This window comes from Melanostigma gelatinosum (genome assembly GCF_949748355.1).
Source record: "Melanostigma gelatinosum genome assembly, chromosome: 8".
NCBI lineage: Eukaryota > Metazoa > Chordata > Actinopteri > Perciformes > Zoarcidae > Melanostigma > Melanostigma gelatinosum.
Genome location: NC_136641.1, coordinates 17199783 through 17224410, shown reverse-complemented (window position 1 = coordinate 17224410; position 24628 = coordinate 17199783). Strand labels below are relative to the sequence as shown.

General features: G+C 42.1%; 1 protein-coding gene across 1 annotated transcript in view; it reads right to left on the bottom strand.

Moving 5' to 3' along the window:
- LOC306780695 (nucleolar protein 4-like) overlaps positions 1 to 24628 on the bottom strand; it is a gene marked incomplete at both ends in the record, with an annotated part of 127572 nt that overhangs the window by 83264 nt on the left and 19680 nt on the right. Inside the window, 2 exons of the mRNA XM_079273130.1 lie at positions 3 to 54; positions 2188 to 2340. Coding sequence (XP_079129256.1) covers positions 3 to 54; positions 2188 to 2340 — 205 coding nt within the window. The remainder of the gene's footprint in view (positions 1 to 2; positions 55 to 2187; positions 2341 to 24628) is intronic.

Genomic DNA, 24628 nt, shown 5'->3' with positions numbered 1-24628 from the left:
CATCAGGAAACGAGTCACCGCCTCTCTGGGCAGGAAGGCGTACGTCTCGGCTATCTGAGAGAGACACACCAACAGAGACAGAAAGACAGGGACAGGTTGTTCAAACTGTTCTTTCTGAAAGCTTTAATGTCAAAAATAGTTGAATAATGGTATCTGGACAGAGGCAGAGTGCAGACAGGGCAGCACACATCATCCTGAATTTAACATGTTTGGTCTCCACGATTCATAATCATTGAAATTTGCATAAAATATTGAAACATTCTTAACCTATTCAAAGTCAAATTTTCGACCTAAAGTAATGAAAGTGCATGTTTATCATTGAATAGCTTGTTCCAAAACATACCATATGATTATTGTGAAGCATGATTTATTGATTTATTCCCTTGTGTTCACACTGTGTTCAGTGCATGTTGTGTTGAGGTGACTTTTTAACAGCTGCAAGCGTCATACGGGTGAGAATCACTGTAATCTGATCTGTCAAATTCCTATCAACAAAAACATTACATTACACTAGTCTGAGGGATTGACACTCAAATATAACGTTTACAGGTGATTATCAAATCAATACAACTTTTTCTGTCATAACTATTTATCATTCACATCAAAATGACATGATAGGATTTTGTCTCAGTGTTTAAAAATGTACTTTTTTAAAGTCAGTGCACTCCTCAGAGCTGGCGCTGAAGATTCTGGGTCTATGTATTAGTGGGTGTGTTTGTAAAAGTATATGTATGTATGCATTAATCAAATATTTATTCTGGAAGAGATGCACAAAGGCACAAAAGAGGAGCGGAGGAGGGGTGGAAAATATCCAGCGTGGGTGATGGGGGTTGCTGTGCAGCGTGTGTGTGCGTGTGTGTGTGTGTGTGTGTGTGTGTGTGTGTGTGTGGGTGTGTGTGTGTGCAGGAAGGAGGGAGTAAAGCAAAGGCAAATGTCACCCAATGCCTTTGGTGGCACTAAACCCTGAAGCCATGTGGCATGGTGCAGCATCTCTAGGCTTTAACTATACTGTATACATTATATATTATAAATATACTGTAGTAGGACAGAGAGGACAGTCTCACAAATCAAACCCAATCTGTGCTAGAGAATCAATAGTTTGAAAAAAAGACAAAATGGAAAATATACAGATTGCTAAAGAAGATAAGAAGGAAAGAGGAAATGTAAGGGAAGTAGAAAAAGAAGACAGACAGAGATGTCACAGCTTCATCCCTCTGCAAACAAATGCATCTGTGACCGGTGCACTTCCTCCATTTCACCAAAAGAGGGCAGTGTCATCAGCTGAGCCGGCAGAGCAGAAATGTACAGACTTCAACAGCTCAGGTTGATTTATTCCTCTAAACTCCAGATCACACAAAGGAGCTTGCCTAGGTATAAGGACATAAAGGAGGTTCCTGAGCAGTTTCCAGAACAGAAGTGCAATTTTTTCACATCTTTTTACATTCTTTTGATACAAAATCACAAATGAATATTGATATTTTACACCACTTCTATACTTTTGACCTGCTATCTCCCCCTAAAGATCAGCTGTCACCCCTAAAAAAGAGGGGTGGAGTGGCGAAGGTTAAAGTAGGGCAGCAGCTAACAATCATTTCTCCTTGCCATATGATACCCATTATTTTATCCATTAATTGATTGATTGATTAACTGTCCCCAGCCTTCCAAAACTCAAAGATATGCAATTTATTATCACGCAAATCCTCACAAACAAGATGCTGGAACTACTTGATTTGGTAATTACTGAAGAAGTGACATTTACTGAAGAAAATAGTCGAAACACAAGAAATTTACTCAATGTGTCGGCCAGTTTTATACTGAAATCCATCTGATCGGAAACTGAAACTATGTCGTCTGTTTCTTTTCTCTTTTTTTTGCCAGAGAGTGAAAGCGGAATGAGGCCCAAAGAAGAGGAAGAGCGAGAGGGGGGGGGGAGCAGTGTGTTAAGCAACAGACAGCACAAGGTATGACAGAGAGAATACATTCTGTAGGGGGGAGGGGGGAGGAGAGACAGAAAACTTAAAGGAAGAGAAAGACGACAAAGTGAGACTGAAAGATGAAGACCGACAAAAAAAGAAACCACCAAGAAGAATCGCATATTTAGATTAGAAACAAAAGTGGAAACTGTCTCTCACAAACCAGAACTTCCTGATATTCTAAACACAAACGGTAGCATGATGTGGTTCTCACAGCTTTGTAGGTCTTCTTCTGGCCGGCGTGTTTCGGGGCTTTGCTGGGGTCGGCGCTCATCTCCACATGCATGGCGTAGATGATGTCGAAGAAATCCTCCACCACCGCCACGCGCTTCAGGGACGAGTCCACCCCTGAGATTCCATCCACACACTGGACACAGAGGGGGAGAGAGATAGGAGACATGAAGACAGAGTGGCATGCAACAAAGATTCCCAATGAGGTTGGGTGATTGCACAAATACATCAGCTATCTATCTATATATTTTTGCTAATTCAATTGAATACGTCTGCTCAGTGGGCAGCTGGCACAGCACAACAATGGGCAATGGGTCTTCGGAACAATGGGCGTTTGTTCGGACAACTTTTTCTGTCCAACGGGACATTTTGGGACTATTGGTGTTTCGGAATAATGGGGGGTCGGAACCACGGGCAGTCTCCTTCTCAGTCACCTTAACATACGAAGAACACTACTGAGAAGGAAAGTTATTGGCCTCATTGGTGAAACTGCAGCATGGAAACGCAGATAGTCCGCACTGGAACCAGTGTGCGTAGTTGCCAAGTGGAAAATACAAATGCCAATTTTCGGTGTTCCCGCACAGCTTCTTCGCATTGCACCGCTGAGGGACAACTTCTAACGAGGAAATGAAGCCTGTTTTAGCTCAGCGAAGGAGAGAAACCTGAATTCAGAAGGTATACGGTTCTATGTTTCATTTTAATAAGGAATACAAACAAAACATTTAATAAAGAAAGAATTTATAATGAAGAATAATTCCTTTCTTGTGCTTTATGGTCTCGAGATCGTGAGAACTGGAGGCTGGCCGTGCAGGACTCCTCTCTGACAAACGGGGACATTCTGTTCAAATAAAGATTCAGTGACTGTCCCGTCTTTACTCTCTACTATCAAAAGCACATTTGTACCTTTCTGTTTCAGGTATCAGTCTTCTGTAGATCACATTGTTGAACTTCATGTCACAATCTGCCTTGATGTCCATAATGAGGTTTTTTAGAACTTCTTCATTTGAGATAAGAAAACTGATGGATGCAGATCTCATACTGTGATTGTTGAACTTATTACGCTGCACTTTTTTGGCAGCGTTCATCACATATTGGAGATGGAACGTTACTGGCTTCAGAGGGAATTTAAACATTGACTTTGTGCTTCCTGTACGTGAAAAAAAAAATCCATATTGTCTTTTTTCAGTTGAAAGATAACAGCAGCAGGAAACACGTGTTCTCACAAGCTGTCAGGTTCCCATCCAAATGTATCGCACATCACGACCATTATGAGATTATTAGAAGTAGATTCATATAAAATAAGCAGTATGTGGTGCCAAAAATAAATTAAACCACTGCAGAGGAAGAAAGTGCAACTCGAAGACGTAATTTAAAGAGCGCCAATCGACCCTCAAACAGTGAAAAATTATTCGGAAAACCGGATGTATTGTGACATTTGTGTTTGTTTCATGTATTAATGTGAGGAAGTTCACGATTAGGAAACTTGTCTCTTGGGCAGAGCAGAAGCTGGACGTTGAAGTCCCATGTTTCCCTTAAGTCGTCCTTTATTCACTAAATCTGTTTCCATTTAGATTTTATGAAACTTTTGTTTGGCGATTTTGGTGAATTTTTTGCATTTCCACTCAGGGTTTTTATTTTTGGGCGAACATTTAAAATGTTCATTAAAACAGAAGGATGGAAACGCACCTATTTGGTACGTTGGCGACAGTTTTGAAAGTGAATATTAATAATGGCAACATAAAAAGCCTTTTGGGAGAGAATTTCAGGTCATAACGGGCCTTTACATAAACCTCATGCTCGTCTTTAGTTGCTGTATATTTTCAAAGCTAAATGAAATGTTTCAAACATGCCAATTTCCTCTGATGTTTAATGGTGTGGAAAATGCATGATGTATAATTATACTTAAGTGACGATTAGACAAAGACTTGTACACCTGCTGCATGTTAACCAAACTTCCCAGAGGACAGAGCACACTCTCTTCCTCTCTCTGTCTCTCACGCTCACACAAACATGGGAATACCAGGAAGTCTTGGGAGTCCTGCCCTTTTTCCCCACAAAGCTGTGTGAGTGTGTACCACGGAGGAAAGAGGGACTCCAAGGGGTGGGACAAGTGAGTGTGTATTTGTTTTTTAGACAAAGGCATAAAAGATAGAGAAAAGGAATAGGGGGAGAAAGAGAGGGAGGAGAGACAGGAAGACTAATAGAGGGAGGAAGAAGACTCAATATGTGTCAGTGGATAACAACAGGTGGTCGGTCTCTCACACACACACACACACACACACACACACACACCTCCCCAGCTTCAATCCAGTAGCACATGGTAAAGCCTGCTATTGCCATGGTAACCAATGAGAGCTGTGCCTCACAGGGCAGGTGAGTGTGTGTGAGTGTGTGTGAGTGTGCACAGCATATTTTCTGCAACAGGTTGTGTGTGTTTGTGCAGAATAATTGAGTTACAGAACAAAGTGTGAGTCTTGTTGCTTCTGTGTGTGCGGACAGACAAACACACACACAGATCATAACTCACGGTCACTCACAAGAAAAGAACATGTGGCGCAATTAGGAGGTGCAAACGTTCATGTACAGTCAGTCTCTCTGGTCACACGTGCTTGCAGACAGTATAGAAGAACCTAAAGTGTGTATAGTAGTTGTATAGCGGACCGTATCCGAACGTCTCCACACACTCCTGAGAAAAAGATTGGGCTCCACCACGTTCTCTATCGGTCTGAACCAACTGAACCAAACATTATAGGATTCATAATCGCTCTTTTCTGCCTGCTGCTTGAAACAACTTTGATGGAAGCGCTGAGATGAATGCACTAAAAGCTCTGCAGAGCCACACAGAGATGATGATAATTATCTGCAGGTTTCTCACATTCAATCAAAAGTTCATGTAAAAATATTTCTCAGAGGAGCCCTGTTCTGCATCCAAATGGAGACACACAGCTGACGCTAGACTACCTGTGTCTGTGTGTGTGTGTGTGTGTGTGTGTGTGTGTGTGTGTGTGTGTGTGTGTGTGTGTGTGTGTGTGTGTGTGTGTGTGTGTGTGTGTGTGTGTGTGTGTGTGTGTGTGTGAGGGAGGCCAGGGTGACAGGTGTGTGTGTGTCTCATTATTCTGAAGCAGTGTTCCCTGTGCGGCCTTTACCAGATGTAGAGCATCTAATGAAGACCCAATGAACTGAAGCCTTTTCATCACGCACGCACGCACGCACACACACACACACACACACACTTGCACATCAATTCATACACACAATCAGGACACTATCTTTTGACCCACCACCCCTCTCTGACTTTCTCTCTCCAACATTCCCTCCCCCTCCTCTCCGTCTCAGGGAGCAGGTACTGTAATAGGGGTTGCTATAGTAACCAGCTGCATCTTATCACAGAAGGGATGTTTCTAATGACACCCACCCCACCCTCACATCCCCGATGCCATTACAATTGCCAGGCAGAGGAGGAGGAGGAGGAGGAGGAGGAGGAGGAGGAGGGTGTGAAAGAGGAAAGAAGACAGAAGGACAGTCGTGTTGTTACAGAGGAGAGAGGATCCGTCTGGAAGGATTAAACTCTGAACAAACTATAATTACCGTCAGTGTGTTCAGAAGAACTGTTGAGGCATGTTGAGAATAACATACATTGTTGAGCAAATCTTCCTCATTGTTGTGATGCACATTGTTTTGTGTTGATGAGTTTCTGTAGGTAGTTGATGTATCTGCTCAGGCGTGGTGGCCATCGACGCTCACGATAACCTACATGATTTGTGTGCACTTCAGCCCAAACATACCAGTAGTGAAACTGGCATCCTGTTCAGAGGATTATTATTCCTGTTTGTAACGTTCATCAACTAATATGAAAAATGTGTTGATCAGTTGGTTTGCTTTTAGAAGAGAGGTAGACAAAATGCAGTCAGAAGTTTCTCAACCACAACAAGTGAAAGGCACTGTAACAAAAACAAATGACTCTCCACTAAGTCCCGCCCCTCGACTGCAGACTGGCCAATCATAGCGTAGCACCGGCCAGCTCTGACCAGAGTCCAGCTCTGCTCCATAGACTCTCATGCAAACTTTTCTGTATTTTCAGGCCGGTTTGGGGGATTTTGAGCTGCTCATGGTTCATCGTTGTGTAACAGTGATACTCGTTACCCGGCACGTCAACGCTACACCTACTGAAGGTATACTGAATGCATTGTTTACACATGCTGCTTTTGCTTTTTAATGATTGCAATGTTAAATTCAGACCTACCCTGCTTGACAGGAAAACTGCTGTTCTTTCATTTCATTGTCTTCTGTCTCGAACGCCGGGTGAAGTGTTGGTTCACTTTTACACTCGACTCTGTAAGCTTAAGCTTCTGTATTTATCTTTTCAACTGAATCAGTTTGTCATCCTGGATGTATCCTTCAAAGGCATATTGAAGACTCTTCTGTCTGCCTCCCTCTGAATCCGTTTTTTGTTTTTAAATGTACAATATGTATGCACGGAGGACAGTTAGTGACAGTGTGGGCTCCATGGTAGCTCTGACAGCTTGATGGAGTAGCTGTGGGGAGTAGGAGCTTAGCAAAGGGTCAATTAGAAATGTAACGTGCTGCATTATTAATGCACTAACCTGCTTAAACAGTAAACAGCTTACGAGTCAAGTCTTTTTCAGAATAAGGGACAATGTTTTTATTTTTTGAGCATGTCAACGTAGACAATGAGACAAAGAAGAAGAAAGAATGAGCTGGTTATAAAATCATGTTACATTCAATCATTTACAACTGCCTCTATTTAAAAGAGTTCATAGGAATTGTACCCACAACCCTGACATCTATCTGTCTCCACAGAAGTTATGACTTTTTTAGGAGAGAAAACGTTTTAGAGAATAATTGTTGCCACTGGATATACAACTGTACCTCTCATCTGAATATACTGCATGAATGAAACTAGAGGGTATAATAAGGCGCATCACGTGATCTGGTTTAAGTAGAAGATTCCTGAGCATGGGTTTCACGGTTTTCTTCCTCCCACCGTGACCCAGGACCTCGAACGTGATTCAGTTTGTTTCTTTTCTCTGACGTGTGTTTACAGCATGCAGGGCCAGCAGTGGCCTTTCCCTCACATTGGCACATTACAGGAGGGCCGGGCCACCGTACAACAGAGCTCTAGTGCGTGCGCACATGCACACATACACACACACACACACACACACACACACACACACACACACACACAAAGAACGGAGAGGACATGTTTGTCCTCAACTGTCTGCTCCCATGCTCGTTGTCCCTGATACCGGGACCGAATGTGACGTAAAACCACCACACACAACTTATCAAGCAATAACACTTCTACATGGAAGGAAAAAGTGTGCAAAAGTATACATAGATTCAATTACACACATGCACACAGACGCACAGACACACTGGACCTGAGGTTGTAGGTCACATCACTAGCCCGGGACTGTAGCTTATGTGACAGCATGCGCACACACATACTATTTGTGGGCCACGGGGCGTGTGTGTGTGTGAGTGTGTGTGTGTGTGTGTGTTGAGGGAACACCTTAAGGCACAGCACACAGGACAGCACAGCATGCAACCGACCGACCGACACAAACAGCAACCCCCCACTTTCTACTGGCCGAGCAGAAGGGTCAGAGTCAGAGAGAGAGAGAGAGAGAGAGATGCAGAGCTGCCTGACTGCAGGACACACTTGAGTGAACATACAAATAAACACAACACACAGGACTGCATGCGTATCTCATGAGGCTGCAGGCTGTGTACACACATGTTCCTCCTGTGCAGCATCCATATATCAGCGCATGAGGACAGGTTGGATGGCTGGACTTTCACCCAGGAGACCGCTGCTGTGTTTCATGTAGAGCCAATTTATAATTGGCTCATTTTACCGTACTTGTTACGTGGCTTACGTACTGAACTGTGTGAGTTGTAGAAGTGTCACGATTATTGCATTTAAACTAACTTGACTAACTTGATTAATAAATATCAGCAGAGCATGTATATATGGAAGATATTTCATTTAATTTTGTGTAATTTCAAAAGCTTGTGTAAAACATTTTGGGTATATCTTCATATCTCACCTTATCTCTATCTGACCCTCCATCTCTCTCCTATGACCTGCTACACCTCCACTGCCTCCATCCACACATTATTAGAAACCTCTCTCTCTCATTTCCTCTGTTTTATTTTTTGTGGGCACTCTCCCTCCCATTTCCAAACCAGCCTGTTGCTAGGATACACGTGGGGTCCATTCAGTGAAAGATAACTGCCCCCCCCCTCCCCCATCCCCACCCTCCCCTCTTCATCCAATAGACTGGGACACACAGCAGGATGAAGCGTGTGCTGAGACGCGAGCAGCAGCAGCCAACCTGCATCACGACATACACGCACACACATACCCTGACACACATACGCACACACACACACACAGTGTGTAGACACACTTGATGTCGAAACACATGCACGCAACGCATATATGCTCACACACACACAGTGACACGAGCGTTCTGACCGTCACATCCTGGTATACACAAATGCTGACTAACACAAACACACAAAAGAGAGTCCAGAAACACACACACACACACACACACACACACACCACGTCAGCCCTGAGGTACCATAATGCAATGCAGTAGAAACAGCTCCAGTTCCAACTTCAACAACATAATCGGACCAGAAAGACCCACAGTTAGTCCAGTCTGCATGAATATTTCATCTGTGTGTCGTATCAGGAACATTTTACGCAATAACGCATGATAAAACAGCTCCAACATATTCAAAGTATTCCCCAGTTTGACTTTATACAGATGCAGAATAACACACTGGACAGTTACTGCACAGTGTAGACAAAAACATCACCATTCATGTGGGTCAGCGCTTTCTGAGGTAAACTATTGTATAATGTAATGTTAAGAACGCAATGATTCGATCTGGAAGGGGCTGCCTGAGGAACACAATCACCTCTTGCTAAGCAAAATAGAGTTTGTCAACGGTATGGAAATAAGTGTCACTGATGTATTTCTGATGGAGCCCTCTGAGTGTTCTCATTGAAATGAATGGTGTTTTTCATACACTGCTAGTGTCAGTCTGAACACAGCTGCAGCGTGATGAGCAGAGAGTGTGTTTCGAGGAAGAGACTAAAGCTTCAACAAGCTGTGAAAAAAATGTTTTAAAAAAAGTAGTGACCATGTGACAGTCAGTGATAATCCTGTCAGTGACAAACCATCCCTCCTTCCGCCGCTCCTCTCTTCCCTCCATCCATCCACCCTGCTCACTGCAACCTGCTTCCATCCCTTTCTCTATATACAGCAGCAGCCCATCGCTCTGTCTTACTCTGTCCATCCATCCATCATCCCCATCTCTCTCTGGAGGATTTGATAGCACAGCCCAAACACTCCTTCCCAGATGTTGCACATCTTCTCTCCTTTAGTGCCCATATAGTCCTGCCTTCCTTTCATTTATCATCCTCTTATCTCACCCCCTTGGTTCAGACAGATGTAAAAGAGAGAGGATCCCACTTCAGATGAAAGAAACAGGCCAAAAGCAACAGTCCTTTGTGACATTGACTATGTTGACATGAAGCAGGCAAAATTGCCAACTAAAGAGCATTTCTGATTACCTTAATTCAGGAGCAGGCAGCCTTAGGCACGTGTCACCATTGGTATGGTATACATATTGATCTGGTGTGCCCGACTCATTGATACTTTATCTGACTGAGGTTTGTACAAGAATCTATGGCCCCAACCACGGCTCTGAAATAGACTCCCAGGAGCCCAACTGCTGTGAATTGGTATATCCGTGGTGCTGTCCGTGGTGCTGAAGTAGCAGGGATTAGATTAGAGGGATTTGTGCAACTTTACTGAGTCCCCCCCCCCTCCCCCCCTTCTGTCACTTTTGATATGCTCTTTAATATTCTCTAAACTATAAAGCATCTTTAATATAGAATCCAAATAGTCTTGTTGAGAAAAAGATGCTTCGCTAGTTGCTTGTGATCAAAATGATCCGGTCAGTCCTCCCGGTGAAAAAAAATGCACAAATTGCCAACTGACCATTCACAGTGTCCAGTGAACCCAGTTTAACCTCAAGGAATTTTGTACTGGAAAATGCTACATGTCAACCTTTTACCACCTGAAAGTCACGAAAACGTTCGAAATGCTTGAAAGCACACTCAACACTTCTAATATAAACTATTATACTTATTACTTGTAGATTAAAAGTTGTTCTTAAACATAAAAGTTTGGTGACAAGACATGAGGACATGAGCCATTCAGATCACAAATAGAATAGTGACGATGATACTAATGATTATCATTAGTACGATGAAACTAATGACAGTGATAATGATGCTTGTAATAAGGGTGATGTTGATGAAAGTGTTGATTTTGAAGACACCCACCCCCACACACGCACGCACGCTCTCTCACACACACACACACACACACACACACCTAAGAAGCATTGAGCTAATTATCAAGCAGTGTTGGCAGCAGGGCTGAGAAAGGATCATTGTGGGATAAGAGGAAGGGTTCAGGGGGGATGAGAGGGGAGAGAGAGAAGCTGAACAGGGAAGAGGGATGGGGGAGACGAGGAGAAAAGGAGGAGAGGGTAGGGTGTCTGTAGGGAGACGGTGAGAATGGAAGAGGAGGGATGCTGGAGGGAGGTGAAATGTGTGGTTTGGAGGAGGGGGGAGGTACAAAAAACAGAGAGGAAAAAGAAGGAGGGGGGGAGACGTGATAATGAGAAGCCCGTTGTCCCACAAGAACATCTCCCTCTGCTTCCTCCTCCTCCTCCTCCTCCTCCTCCTCCTCCTCCTCCTCCCTCCAGACACCAGCCTGGTCTACACCAGTGTGCAAACCAGCAGGAAAGTGTATTCTTTCTTCCATAAAACTGGATACAGGTGAAAAATATTTTCCATTTCACACATCAACTCCATCTCCAGGAAAGATTAGAAAGTGAATGATTTCCATCAATCCATTACTGACATTGGGCAAGAGGCGGCGTACTCCCTGGAAGGGTTGCCAGTCAATCAGAGCTCACGCTGACACTGACATTCACACCTACAGGCCATTTTTAGAGTCACCGCCTAACCTGCATGTTTCTGGACTGTGGGAGGAAATCGGAGGACCGGTCATCTGCTGAGACAGGGACGATGTGCAAACAAGCCAGACGCTGATGAAATGTATCTCAAATCAGGTGCACACAAAACAGTTGCAAGGCTCCAGACTCTTGTACGCCTTCATCTGGCAAGCCGCGTAGTAGGAGGTCTGGAGGACGAGGTCATTTGTAATGTGGATTACACCGGGCAAATCGGTCAAGGTGTGGGAAAAATCGCTCTTCTTCATTTTCTAGGGATCACATCCGATATGTTTTTCTATTTTCTGGCGATACCTGCTGCAGGTTCAACCAACCCTTTTATGTATTCACTTTCCTCCATTGCCAATTTGCGCAGTATAGGTTCCTCACTTCCTGCCGTCCATCTGAATTCCGCGCGTCATAATAGTCACGTGATTGCAAACAAGCTATTAGCGTCTCTGCACTGCACTGTAAGTATTTTGTAAATGGCCTAACGCATAATATTGTCACAATATCAATGGAGGTATTTGGTAAAAAATATTTTGATATTTGATTTTCTCCAAATTGCCTTGCTTTAGCTCCAGGGGTATTTGAGTGACCAAAAGGACAACTCTAGATCTCTAGAGCAGCATATTGTGGAGCAAACACCACAGTGAACAGAGTTATAACCCAGACTGACACAAGTACAGAAACCACAGTAGCCACACAGGAGGAGTAAATATGACAGACATATAGTCTAACACTCACCCTACATACATTAAGAGGTGGTGTTCTCACTTCACTAAAGCAGCATCAAGAACAATCTGCGTTTTGAATCAATGAAAGCATTTAGAAATATGGTTGATCTAGCGTCTGGGTTTTAACGACTTGGGGTCACTGAAGCAGCCTGACTGTAGGTCTAAATGACAGTGTACCAAACATAACAGCCTGGTTACACAGAGCTGAGAGGGAACTTTGGACAGTTCACAGACCTATTACAGGCTCTTCTGCTCACGGGGTCGATTGTATCTGTTGTTACTTCTGTCATTCATCAGGCATGGCTATGTTTCTGCTGCTGCTCCTATTTCTTCTGGTTCCAATGATCCTCTTGTCACTATGTGCGACAAAACAATAAATGACACCGGGAGAATGATGGGAAAACCCCTTGAAATCTGTCACGCCGAGCGCTGTTAGCACTTCAAGCCGACATGCTGCTGAGACCAGAAAAGTGAATCAGAGTCTGTTGAATTGAAACTGATGAAAGTTATTTTTGTATTTTAAGCTCCGTAGGCAGTTGACGTTGTCTTCCGTTTGTATGTATTACGTGAAAGTAGTTGCAGAGCAAAAGATGAACTGTCAGCTGAAGAGTGAGAGATGAAAGCAGCTGGAAAAGCAGTTGATTCGAGCAGCTATCGTTTCACTTTAAGTGCCAGAGAAAGTGTGCCGGCTATCGACGATTGTCGGAGTACATCATACATACATACATTTTGGTCAATTTTTGAGGATATTGTTTTGCGAATATAATGATCTGCCTCTGCATGGAGATGGTCAGCGACATAAGGGTTTATTTTCAGCAAACCATAACAGTAACCAATGAGCAGTGAAAGACGAACCAAGATGGTTTTTGGTGAGTTTTAATTTGTTACTGCCGAGTTTGAGTACATTTTGTTTTAGAGAGAAGCTTAAATCCAGAAGGTGTACGGTTGTATTTTTCTGTTTAAGAAGGAGAATAGGAATATTTCCTTTTATGATATTTTGTTGATTTATTAGACTAAAGAAAGCTAAGGGAGCGAACACACACGTGCGGCAATACATCGGCAATAGTCGGGAGTTGGGCTGATGGTTGACCAACCACTGGTTGCTTGGAGTAAAGAGCAGTTGAAGTATTCATTGACATGCTTTATATGCAATACATTCATCTTAAATGTGTAATTTAATTGTTAGGGAAAGACCGATTTAACTAAAATGTAACTTTTCAAACGGGCTAATCTCCAAACTGACCAAATCTATCATACTACACTCTAGATTTTAACATAATGTTTCCTGAAGCTGAGCTGTTCATAATCTCAGAGGGCCGACTGTGACTGACTGCTCTCATTAATTATGCCTGGTGGCTGGTGTTAATATGCCAGCCTGCCGTTCAGGTGGGAGAGGGGAGTGATGAGAAGGAGGAGAAGGTCAGGAGGCAGGAGGAGGAGGAGGAGGAGGAAGAGGAAGGAGGGACGAAAGTGGAAATGGAAGCCTTGCAGTCTAATTAAGACTGGTGTTAATTTCTTTTCACCACCACAGCGGCCAAAATGAGCTGTTCACCATGGCAACGGGAGAACACAGAGGGGGAGGTGAGCCTGGTTTAAATAAAATACCAGCACTGTTACCAACTCAATGTAACGGACTCCAGATCAGCAGCACTCCACGACAGCAGCCACAGTAGGTCCTGTGAAATAATTCATTCTCCACTTTTTAGATGTTTTACTACAAAAACCTTACATTACATGACCTTCTACGGATGAATACTACAGTATAAAACCCTTTCAGAAGTACAGGACGAATGTAAAAATCTACAATCCAAGAAATGCTCAAGATGAAAACAAATCTAAATGTGCAGCGACACGAATAACCAGCAACTATTATAACAACGTAAGCTACAGTTGAAATAGAAAACTAGCACATCCGAGTGGCATCATTGTTGTCACCGCTGTCGCAATGACAACCGCATCGCGAAAAAAGAAAGAAATAGATCGGATCAGGGCTTGGTGATAATTCAATATGCTAATTGAGCGTCTTTTAATTGAATCGTGATGAAATCGAGATCCTACACGTGGCAACTTGCAGAGTGAAAGCGAGGCTTAAACGCTAATGGTGTCATTATTCTACGTTGTGCAATAAACATTGACTTCATAATGATAAGTTAAAGCATAACAACCTGTCCATTGCCACTTTAAATGTAATTAAACCAGATTTCTCGACACAGAAGTGTGATTAAGTCAAAATGCTCACAAAGATGTGGCGGCAATGAATGAAATTACAGTTGTGTTCAACTTGAACACCTCTTTACAGCTGAGGCTTTACACTATATGGTATTTATGTATTCATGTTTTTGTAATGAAAGCCTTTAACATTTAACATTCAACCATGGCGTTGTCACGCCACTTCATAACACAAGAATCATATTTTACTCCACTCCGCATAAAAATGCAAAACGACAAGTGAAAGAAGTGAAAAATATGTATTTATATAGAAATGTCAAAGTTTTAATTAGTTCTAAGGGAGAAAACGAGTGACTGAGTTCATGATGTTAAACACTGTGGAGCTCAGACTATTTACAGAGCAGAGAGGGAGTTGTGTTTGTTGTGTTTATTACTGCTAAGTCTTTGAAGGCATGGCAACCGTCTAAATTCAGCAAAACCAATTAAGCGTTCAAGCACAATCTGTAGAAGTAATCAAGCTCTGTGTTTTTTATCCTTTCCAACCAATTAAAAGAGAAAACTTTGTTTCTGATTTTACATATTTTGTTAGCTGGAGTTTGAGAAAGACGGAGGCGTCTCAGGCTGATGTCTCACCTTTAATGTCACAGTACAGTCGGTGTGAATGTCAAGTTTATAAAAGTTGAAATGCGTTTGATTAAACAGCGATAATGAGAGACCGCTACCGCTCATTATAAGACATCAGCTCGTCTTTCATGTATTTAAAGTAGATCGGCATGAAACAATACAGACACTCAGACAGAGGAAGATTTGAAAGAACAAGAAGAAGCAAATATGAATATCATACAAACTACAAGAAAGATTTACCATCAATGTCGAGTAACAGTTAAATACAACAAGACTACGTTTACATGCCCACTAATATCCCACTGATATCCAGAATATGTCAATATTGTGCATTTGGTACGCGTGTAAACAGCATATTCCGTTTGGATATTCTAAAGTAGACCGTATGCCAACGGAAGCATTTTCCGATGGAGACATGTGGGATGTGTAGATATTATTCTGGTTTTAGGAGCTTTCTTAGGACGTGTACGCAGCACCTTCGGAACATGCGTCTCAATGGAACTTTTTACAGCAGTTTGTGACACACGGCCTCTTTCCCTGTTTACGGCCAGCTCTGTGCGTTGTACACAAACCGACCAGCCAACCGTTTGCAAGGCTGGAGTAGAGCTGAATGCCCTAAAGAAAAAGCCCACATTTCTGGACTACGATATCAACACGTTTTTGGACATTGAGTGTGAACAGCTATATGCAAAGAGGAATATAGGAAAATTAATTTTCATAAAACAGCTTCGTAGGAATATGTCTTTTTTGAATCACTTTGTGCATGTAAACGTAGTTACTGATGGAAAAATCTCTTCCAACATGTTTATTCCTCTTCAGTCCCGAAGACAGCAGGATGACGAGAGTAGAGAATGATATTGCACACGAGCACTAATACCAGTGATAACCGTGAAAGATTTGTTCTTCCTTCAAACACATCTGTTATGGCTGAGAAGCTAAACAGAGCATTCTTTGTGCATGAGACACATTTAAATAACATCTCAGTTTGCTCCATCATGTCCAAAATTTTGGGAAATAGTTTTAGAAATGTAGTTTTAGGAAGTTTCCGGAGTCTCATTTCACTACACCAGTCAACAAGCGACTCTGCTCCAATTCTGCTTTCTAAAAGAGCAAATCTCTTTTCTCTGTCTGCTTGTGTGTGTGTGTGTGTGTGTGTGTGTGTGTGTGTGTGTGTGTGTGTGTGTGTGTGTGTGTGTGTGTGTGTGTGTGTGTGTGTGTGTGTGTGTGTGTGTGTGTGTGTGTGTGTGTGTGTGTGCGTGTGTGTGTGTGTGTGTGTGCGTGTGTGTGTGTGTGTGTGTGTCCAATACATTCATGTAGGTGAGAAGTCAGCCATGCTCATCCCAGACAGACAAGAGGATTATCGGAAGACAAAGAGAGGTTTTTTGTTGTATGTACATGAGATTTACCGGTAATGGATGGGTCGCCATATTTGAATACTTCATCTCGTGTTTAATATAAAACCCACTGAAGGATACATACGAGGATTCACCTGTGACATCTGGATTTCACTTCATATTCAACCACGGTTTCAGCTACAATATTATTTAGTGGTGTGACCCTTTAATGGAGTCTCTTGCTTCACTAACAATCCCCACCCCACACACACACACACACACACACTCTCTCTGGCCTCTCAGTAACATAATTACACCAGTCAACAGCATACAGCTGCACAGCAAGAGTTTAGCTGTGCACAACACAAACACACACACAAACCCAGACACACACTCCATCACCCCTTCTGTCTTTGAGCAGCGACACACACTCTCAAACAGTGTGGGTTTGCCTCCATTGTGCTCCAAGACATCTGACACTTCCACTGATCCACCATACAAAGACAACGGCTAGGTGTGTGCGTGTGTGTTTCACTTTGAGTTGCGCACACACACACACACACACACTCAGAAGTGCAAATAAATCAGCAGCAGTCACTTTCCAGGAACTCCCTGCTGCTGACACAAAGAGGGAATAATCCTCTACAACCACTGAATGTCACAAGGATAGCGAGTTTCTATGCACTACAGTTGATTATCTCCGCTTTATGTTTTGTGTGTTTCGGTGCCACCGAGGAAACAAATGCCAAACAAGTAAAAGCTGGAGGGAAGTGCAGGCATGGACATGACATAATCACCTTTCAAGAGGCCAAAGAAACACAGCGTCACACTTCTCAAGTTGGACAACAGTCGTAGACAATCTGTCCAATCCAGGACAGCGTGTGTGTGTGTGAGAGAGAGAGTCCACGTTAGCTGGTAGTGAACGTGTGTATTCTCATGCTCCCAGAAATGTAAGCAGCTATAAACCAAGATGATGGGAGTCAAAGCATGTACATTAAGTAAGTTTGCTGAAGTTCTCAATTGATTTTCAGCCAAGCACGCAGTGCGCATACATAGGCTTAATTCATTTAATTTAAATTAAACATAATTTGCAATGAAATATTGTAGATTTAAAAATCTAAATATTACGCTGCATTAGTCAGAATATTGTTTTTAGGGTTAGAATCACAGTTGAATGAGGGCTCAAACTAATTATTGTCATTATCGATTAATCTGCTGCTTATTTTTAACAGTTGGTCTGTAAAATGTCAAGTCTGAGGGGACATCTTCAAATAGATGAGACCAAAACTCCAAAACCTTAAGATATTAAGCTCAGTTATGAAAATAAGTTGAATTATTTTTCAGTCAATCAATTAACTGTCTAATCATTTCAGCTCTGAGCTGAATCAGCAACAAAACTCTGCAGTTTAAGGCGTCTCTCCTGCTGCCACCAGCCATCTTTCAGCCAAGAGACCGCTGAACACGAGAAGTTAATGTTGATTTATTTAGTTACGCACATCCGAGGTTATTTCAACCGAACAAATGATCTTTTCCTAAAAATGAGGAGTAACTTTTCGTAAGATATCAAACGAACGTTGTATGAGGATACGTTGCTCAAAGACTTCACGGAGTTGATTTTGGGGTCTCTATTGTGTTCCAGCAGTGTGCCCGCTGCTTCACCCGCAGCTTGGCCCTCACATAACCTCTGGCACAGATGAACAGTTGCTTACTCACACATACACACACATGTGTATGATAGGTTAGGGTCAAAGGGAGGGTAAAACACACACACACACACACACACACACAAGAGTCCAACCAATTCCTGTCAATTTAGGATTTTTATAATGACAGAATAAGGGTCTCTTTGAAATAGCAGAGATCACTGAGGCCTGATAGAGGAGGCCACCCCAATTAAGCTGCCCCTCCTTCAACAGACACACACAGGCCGTCAGACCCCCAGATGCACAGGAAAGTCCCTCCTCCTCCTCTCATGGTTCTACATTGGGACAAATTGTCTCTGTTGCTGCTAATAGGAGGACACACACACACACACACACGTACACAAACAGAGGTTTCATTCATCCATCTGTTTACATAAACATACCATTTCCCATCCCCACTGCGGTGCTGATAAGAGTGCAGGCGAGCCTGGTTTAACGGAGTCATATCCCAGTCCAGACAGCTCTGTGTATGTGACAGCAGCCGTTTGGGTATTGTCCCCATGGGGCAAATCTAATCATGTCGCATGGGAATAGTCGAAGCATCAATTTGTGGCTACTCATGTACGCAGTGAGTGCATATTTAAGACCGTTTTATAATGTCTTGTTTTAAAACTAGTCAGCTGTGAGCAGTGTTTATAACTCCTTACCAGCCTGCTGGAGCTGAGGCAGTCTGCAAAGAGACAGTTGTTTACACTTTTCCAAGGCCAACATGGGGGTTGGACAGTCCAAATTAGTGAAGAAAACAAAAACAAAAAAAAAGGTATAACAAGAAATAAAACTATTTTGTTTGTATGTCTGTATTGTATGTGGACGGAGAAATGCGAGTCTAATAATCAGACAGGAATTGCGCCTTAATTACATTTTCCCTGTATTATTCAGTCTGCAGTCATGTTGATGTCAGCTGTTTTCTGTTTGGGAGTCATTCTTCCCGAACCAATCAGAGGTGATGAATCTTACCAGCCAGCATCATCTTCAGAAGTAGCTGTTGCTTGTTGTTATTTCAGTCATTTGACTTACAACAACCTGAACCGCTGTGTATATTTTATTGACATTTCTTTGTTTGTTTTTGTTGTTTCTCGCCATTTTACTGGCTCCGATACAGGACAATTACGACCCCATTCACAATAACACACCAATGATCCGCGGAGCGACTGATGCAACTCTTTGCACATAAGGCTCTGTTCAAACTGTCAAAGCCTCTGTCTACCACTCTGGTGGAGGCCAGTGAAGGGAAGGGGAAGCTGTCATCACGTGTACTCGACACCACTGTCTAGATAGCAACTATTATTAGACCCAACAAACCACTCAGTGCTTCCTTCTTTAGCTGGAGCATCAGACTCCATTGGCACCAGAGAAACTGATGCCCTCTCTTTCACTGGATCCTGTAGAAACGTTTAAATATTCAGACATTACTGCAATAACCATAACAGCTGTGGGACCACCGCTGCAAAGTTGCCTTTATGTTGCAGCTCGCGTCATTGTATCAGACGTGGATAGATTTCCTCACATCACACATGAAAAACAGTTTACTGTCCTCAGTGAAGACGACAGGAGGACAAAAAGGCAGCAGACTGATAGTAACGTTCTCTCACAGAGCAGAAGGGTTCATGGGACATGTGGTTTAGGAACCTGGCCCAAACAATAAGTGGACTATTTCATTCTCAATAACAGACAATGGAACAGAGCTCATGAATGAGCAAAGACTCATCGCTCCCGCTATGCTGCACATAAGTATGATTGTGCTTCCACGATGACCTTACTTTAAGGTAAAAGGTACATCCTGTTTACATGTTTACTTCACATTTGAAGTATTGTCTTATGCTACTTTATACTTCTACTCACGATATCCACCCATTATCTGTAACCGCGTATCCTATTCAGGGTTGTGTGGTACTCACTGTATCTCAGAGAGGAATGTTGGATTGTTTTTCTTTTTTTGCTAAAGTTACTTTTAAGATTACAGTTTTGCATCCTCTTCCTGTCCAGTGAAAACCACGTATCTCCAGATCTGTTGAAAATGCAACATGAAGGCAGAAGTATTATTAATCCAGAAACATCATTCATAGAGAAACAGCCAATCGTCTTGTTGATGGAACCGTTTACTTATGTAGGTCATATTGAGTCATCAGTATTAAATTGGGAACAATAGTTCCTCACAGTAACTTGAAGTAAGGTTTTGAATGCAGTACTTTGAGTGTATTCAGTGTGTGTACTTTGACTTCAGTAAAGGATCTGAGTACTTCTTCCACCGCTGTCATTCACAAAAGCATGAGATAGAGACTACACATCAGCTTGAATATGGTTGTGTTTGTCAATATTTCTTTCTTGTAAAGCATCACTTTTAATGTTTATTTGCTATAAAATCTGTCTCCAAAAATCTGTCTCCAAACCTGCTGGCAGTCATCAACACCAGATATGAGAAGCCTGTTCTGACCAGAGCTCCTAATGTGAAGATGAGGAGCTGAAGGTATTCAGTGTTTTATCTACATTGTGTATTTTATATTTGTATTTTGTGACATGGGACTGCATGTGAGATACCAGATTATTTTAAAGAAAAGAGCCAAACAATTATGATTACAATTACCTGTAATCATTGTGTGTTTAACGGCCAAATGTATTCGCAGGATATTCTTTTTCATTTTCGAACAGCTTTTGATTGCAAGGGACATTCAGGATAAAAGTTTAATATCGCTGATAATATATAACAAAAGCCATGATAGGTAGTGCTTTAACAGACATGGATAGTCCCAACGTGCACGTGCGCACACACACACACACTCATAAATATACACACAGTATTTTACATTAATGAGGACTCTACATGTACCTCGTGGCCAGATTCTCTTCCAAGTCTTAAACCAAAGACCCCCGCAAGCAAAATGGGCGGGTTAACTTCTAATTAAGCTCATTAAAAAGTGCCGTCTTGAATTAACCGAAGGACAGTTTTTCCTCCACACCCTCATTTTCATTAACTTACACTTTCTGTTAGTGACAAAAGGACAGAACTGCACTGGCGAGGATGATGAAATGTAGCACAAGTCCCCTGCTGGACTTGAAAAAAAAAAAAACACAACAGAACAAAATCCTGTTCCCTAAGGTGGACTCCATCACGCTTCTGTGATCTTCTAAAAAAAAAAAAGAAATGTGTAGAAGTGTCAAGACATTGGCGCAACTGGGAAGCCATGATTGAGTCATGAGTCCAACAGTTCAACACTGCGGAGACCAACAGTCACGTGACAAAAACTCAATGAAACTTCAACTGAGCTGTAGGCTGCTGAACGTAGTACAGAGATGAATGCAAACAAATGGAAAGGAATCAGTGTCTTTGTCACTTTAACTTTAACGAGAGTAATATTCCATGTGAGTCATATCAAATGGTCCCTCTATCAGTTCTGATTACTTGCATGCCGTCATGTGCCTCACCTGTGAGTGTAACCTCTGTAAGTCTTCCATTACAACATTGTTTCATACCTCAGAGATCAGCTGAGCAATATCATCTCTTTGTCTCGCACACACAAACACACAACACTTTATCTGTGTATCAGTGTCAGTGAATAAACACACTTTCTGTCTGATCAGCTGTTGCTGCAGTCAGGTCATACCCCTCTCAGCACGACGCAGACAGCAAACAAGCAGGATGCTGTTTTGAGCCATAAACACAGCATTTAGATGCTGTGTAACACATCCAGGCTTGTGTTTCTCACAAAGACATAGTGCTGGGTATCGGTACTCGATATCTTTTAGGTGTCAATCAAAATAACCCAGTACCCAGAGGTGAACACGTCGTGACCGCGGCCACACAACTGGTGTATATGGGACAACAGGGGAAAGATGGTTGTATCATTTATTTTCTAACTAGCAATGAATCCCATTAAAAATACCCAAACTAACAGGGAATTGTTTGGTTTGAAAAGTCAGAACATAGGGGGCAACAAAAACCACATTTTTGTTTTTCTCAACTGATCATAATCAAGAATACTGGCCTGTTTTACTGTTGGTTGTAAAACCATCACTGATGTAAACAAACACATCACACTCGACCGTCTATGTTTTAATATCATATGGTTTTGAAGATCTGTTCAATCGTCCCAGTATGACATGACGTGCTGCTGGCGCTGATTGAGCCAGCATGCAAACATAGCTGCCTAACACATCCAGTCAGAGACAGGCAGGTGGCAAACAGCTGAATAATACGCACACACACACACACACACACACATATTTAAACACTTGTATCAGTTTATCAAGGACACCCTTCACTACCATATTTATTCTCTGGATCCCTGATCTTAAAGTCACAGACTATAATAAAGTTTTACTGACATCGTTATCCGCCAATATGTATTAAACATGCGATCAGGACATCGGCATTTATGCTTTTCTAGTCGCCGATCTCTGATAATGTGACATTGTAAACAACCAATCCGTGTTTAAAGTAGCCGAAGGAGAGCTGGTAGCGATGGCAGCACCGCTAATGGCCAACCAACGAAACTTCCGTTCAGTTCAGTTACTTTATGATGCATTCGGGCTCTGTTCAGGGAAAACGAGTATTGGGCAAAGGTAAATTATGTTATCATAATGTGTTCACATGTAATCTGGTAATATGTAGTGTGTTGGTGAGAAACCATTGGTAGATAAAACCAGCGTGATACAGAGTGGTGGAGGCATACGGAGCTGCACTTAGCTGTGGAGTTGTGGAAGATCACTTGATCACATTGTTAGAACAGAATGAGAAATTAATAAACAAAAAAAACAAATTTGTTGCCAACTGAGATCCAAACACACACCTCTTAACATGATGTTGCTCTGCTAGCCACTACGACCCACAAGCTAACAGTCAAGTGTGGTTTTATATGACTGACGATGTTCGCTTGTCACTCTAAATCCCGCCTCCAAGTTCAAGATGGGTCTTCAAAAATATGAAACAATTTGCTAATATATATTTGGCACATTTTAAACCAAGAGACACACAATTAGAACTTGGAAAATGTCACAACTCCTGGGCATTCCTGAATAAAAGCTGGGGGCCAAAACAAAGGGTTGAAAATGACTTAACAGCAACCGACCTTTTTAAAACAAATGTTCCCGTTACTCAGAACAATTCCCAGACCTTCAAGACAATCACCAGACCGTGCTATGTCGTCTACAGTGAGGGTTCATCGGAACTGTGCAAATTGTCCGACCAGAAAATGCTTTCCCTCCTTTCCAGCTGCCCCAACTGGGGGATGGATGGAAGACTGTTTTATTCTCAACCCTTATCAAGAGTGCTTTGTCTCAAGGATATATAACATCAATCAAAACATCTTTCGCCCCTCTCATAACCATCTGAAAAGTGCCTGGGAAGAAGAATTGGGGATATATAGATATATATATATCTATATATAGATATAGATATGAAGTTAGATAAGAAGTTGTTGCAGCTGTTACTGTTATTTTAAACTTTACTTGTTTGTATCTCTTTATTTTTCTGCATACTCGTGTGCCTTGGTCTATCTGTCATTATGAAACTTTTCAACTACTGCGTTGTTTCTGTAAAATGATGTTGCAATTTAACCAGAGATCCAATCACATTCACCTCCATTGTATTGGTCTGGGCTCAGAAACGAACTGCTAGATTCCGTTCGAGGCGAAGTGAAAATGATGTTTTTTGTGATTTGGGTGACCCAACGTAGTTATACTAATCTAACTGAGGACTGACTAAAACGTCCTCATCTTTCCACCATCAGTCCAGCTATGTTTAGAAATAACACACAGATCTCTCTCTTTCTCTCTCTCTGCAGTCTAAACAGCCGATCCTCAGATACTAAACAGACTCAACAGACCTGCTGCTGCCAAGAGGGAGACACACACACAGAGGGATTTACACAAGATAAACTCAGAGAGGATGCCCAGTCCTGACTGCAATACTCCTGATGTTAATCTGAATGTGATATTATATCGGACAGGGTTAAATTAGCCAAACGGTAACCATGCCAACCAGCCTCTCAAACCCTTCTCATCTCCACAGCGATCCTGCATCACATTGACCCGTCTGCTCAGCCATTTGAACAACCTGTGATTTGAGTCTGAAGATACAAAAAAATAATCATTCAGGCGTAGTTTTCCACAGATGATTGAGATAACACATGTTGATTCTATTCATAATCCATTATGTAGAGTTCTGCCACATCCTTAGCGAGTACAATTGAGGAGCTGCTTTTAATGTTGTGCCGAGGACTCTCTGTGGATTTAGACTCGAGTACGAAATGTTGACAAAACTAAAATGATGTAAGATGGTGATGTCTATCAGATTGGTACTGTAAATACTAAGATGATTGAACAAGTCTCAAATTATAAATATCTGTCTTTTTAAACATGATATCGAGTATAAACTCAGGGTGAAAAAAGGTTTCCACGATAGAAATCTGTCCTTCCCCGTTAAAGGGTTTTTGGGGAGTTTGTCCTGTTCCGATGTGGGTCCTGGGGCAGAGGACGCCGTACGCTGTACAGATTGTAAAGCCCTCTGAGGCAAAGTTGTGATTTTGGCCGATACAAATAAATTGAATAGAAACTAATTATGGTGATATTATATATATATATATATATATATGCAAGTTCATCTTCGTTGAAAATGTTAAATTCAGTCATTTGTCTCTGATTCAGGTTTCCACACACATCGTTGCAGTTTTAATGAGAAAGTCAGTTTGAAAGGAGACGTACGACATGAACTGCCTCGTTGTTTATGCTTTCTACTGTCGCCGACAAGTAGCTGTAACATCAGATCATGTGGACAAATAAAGTACGTCGGT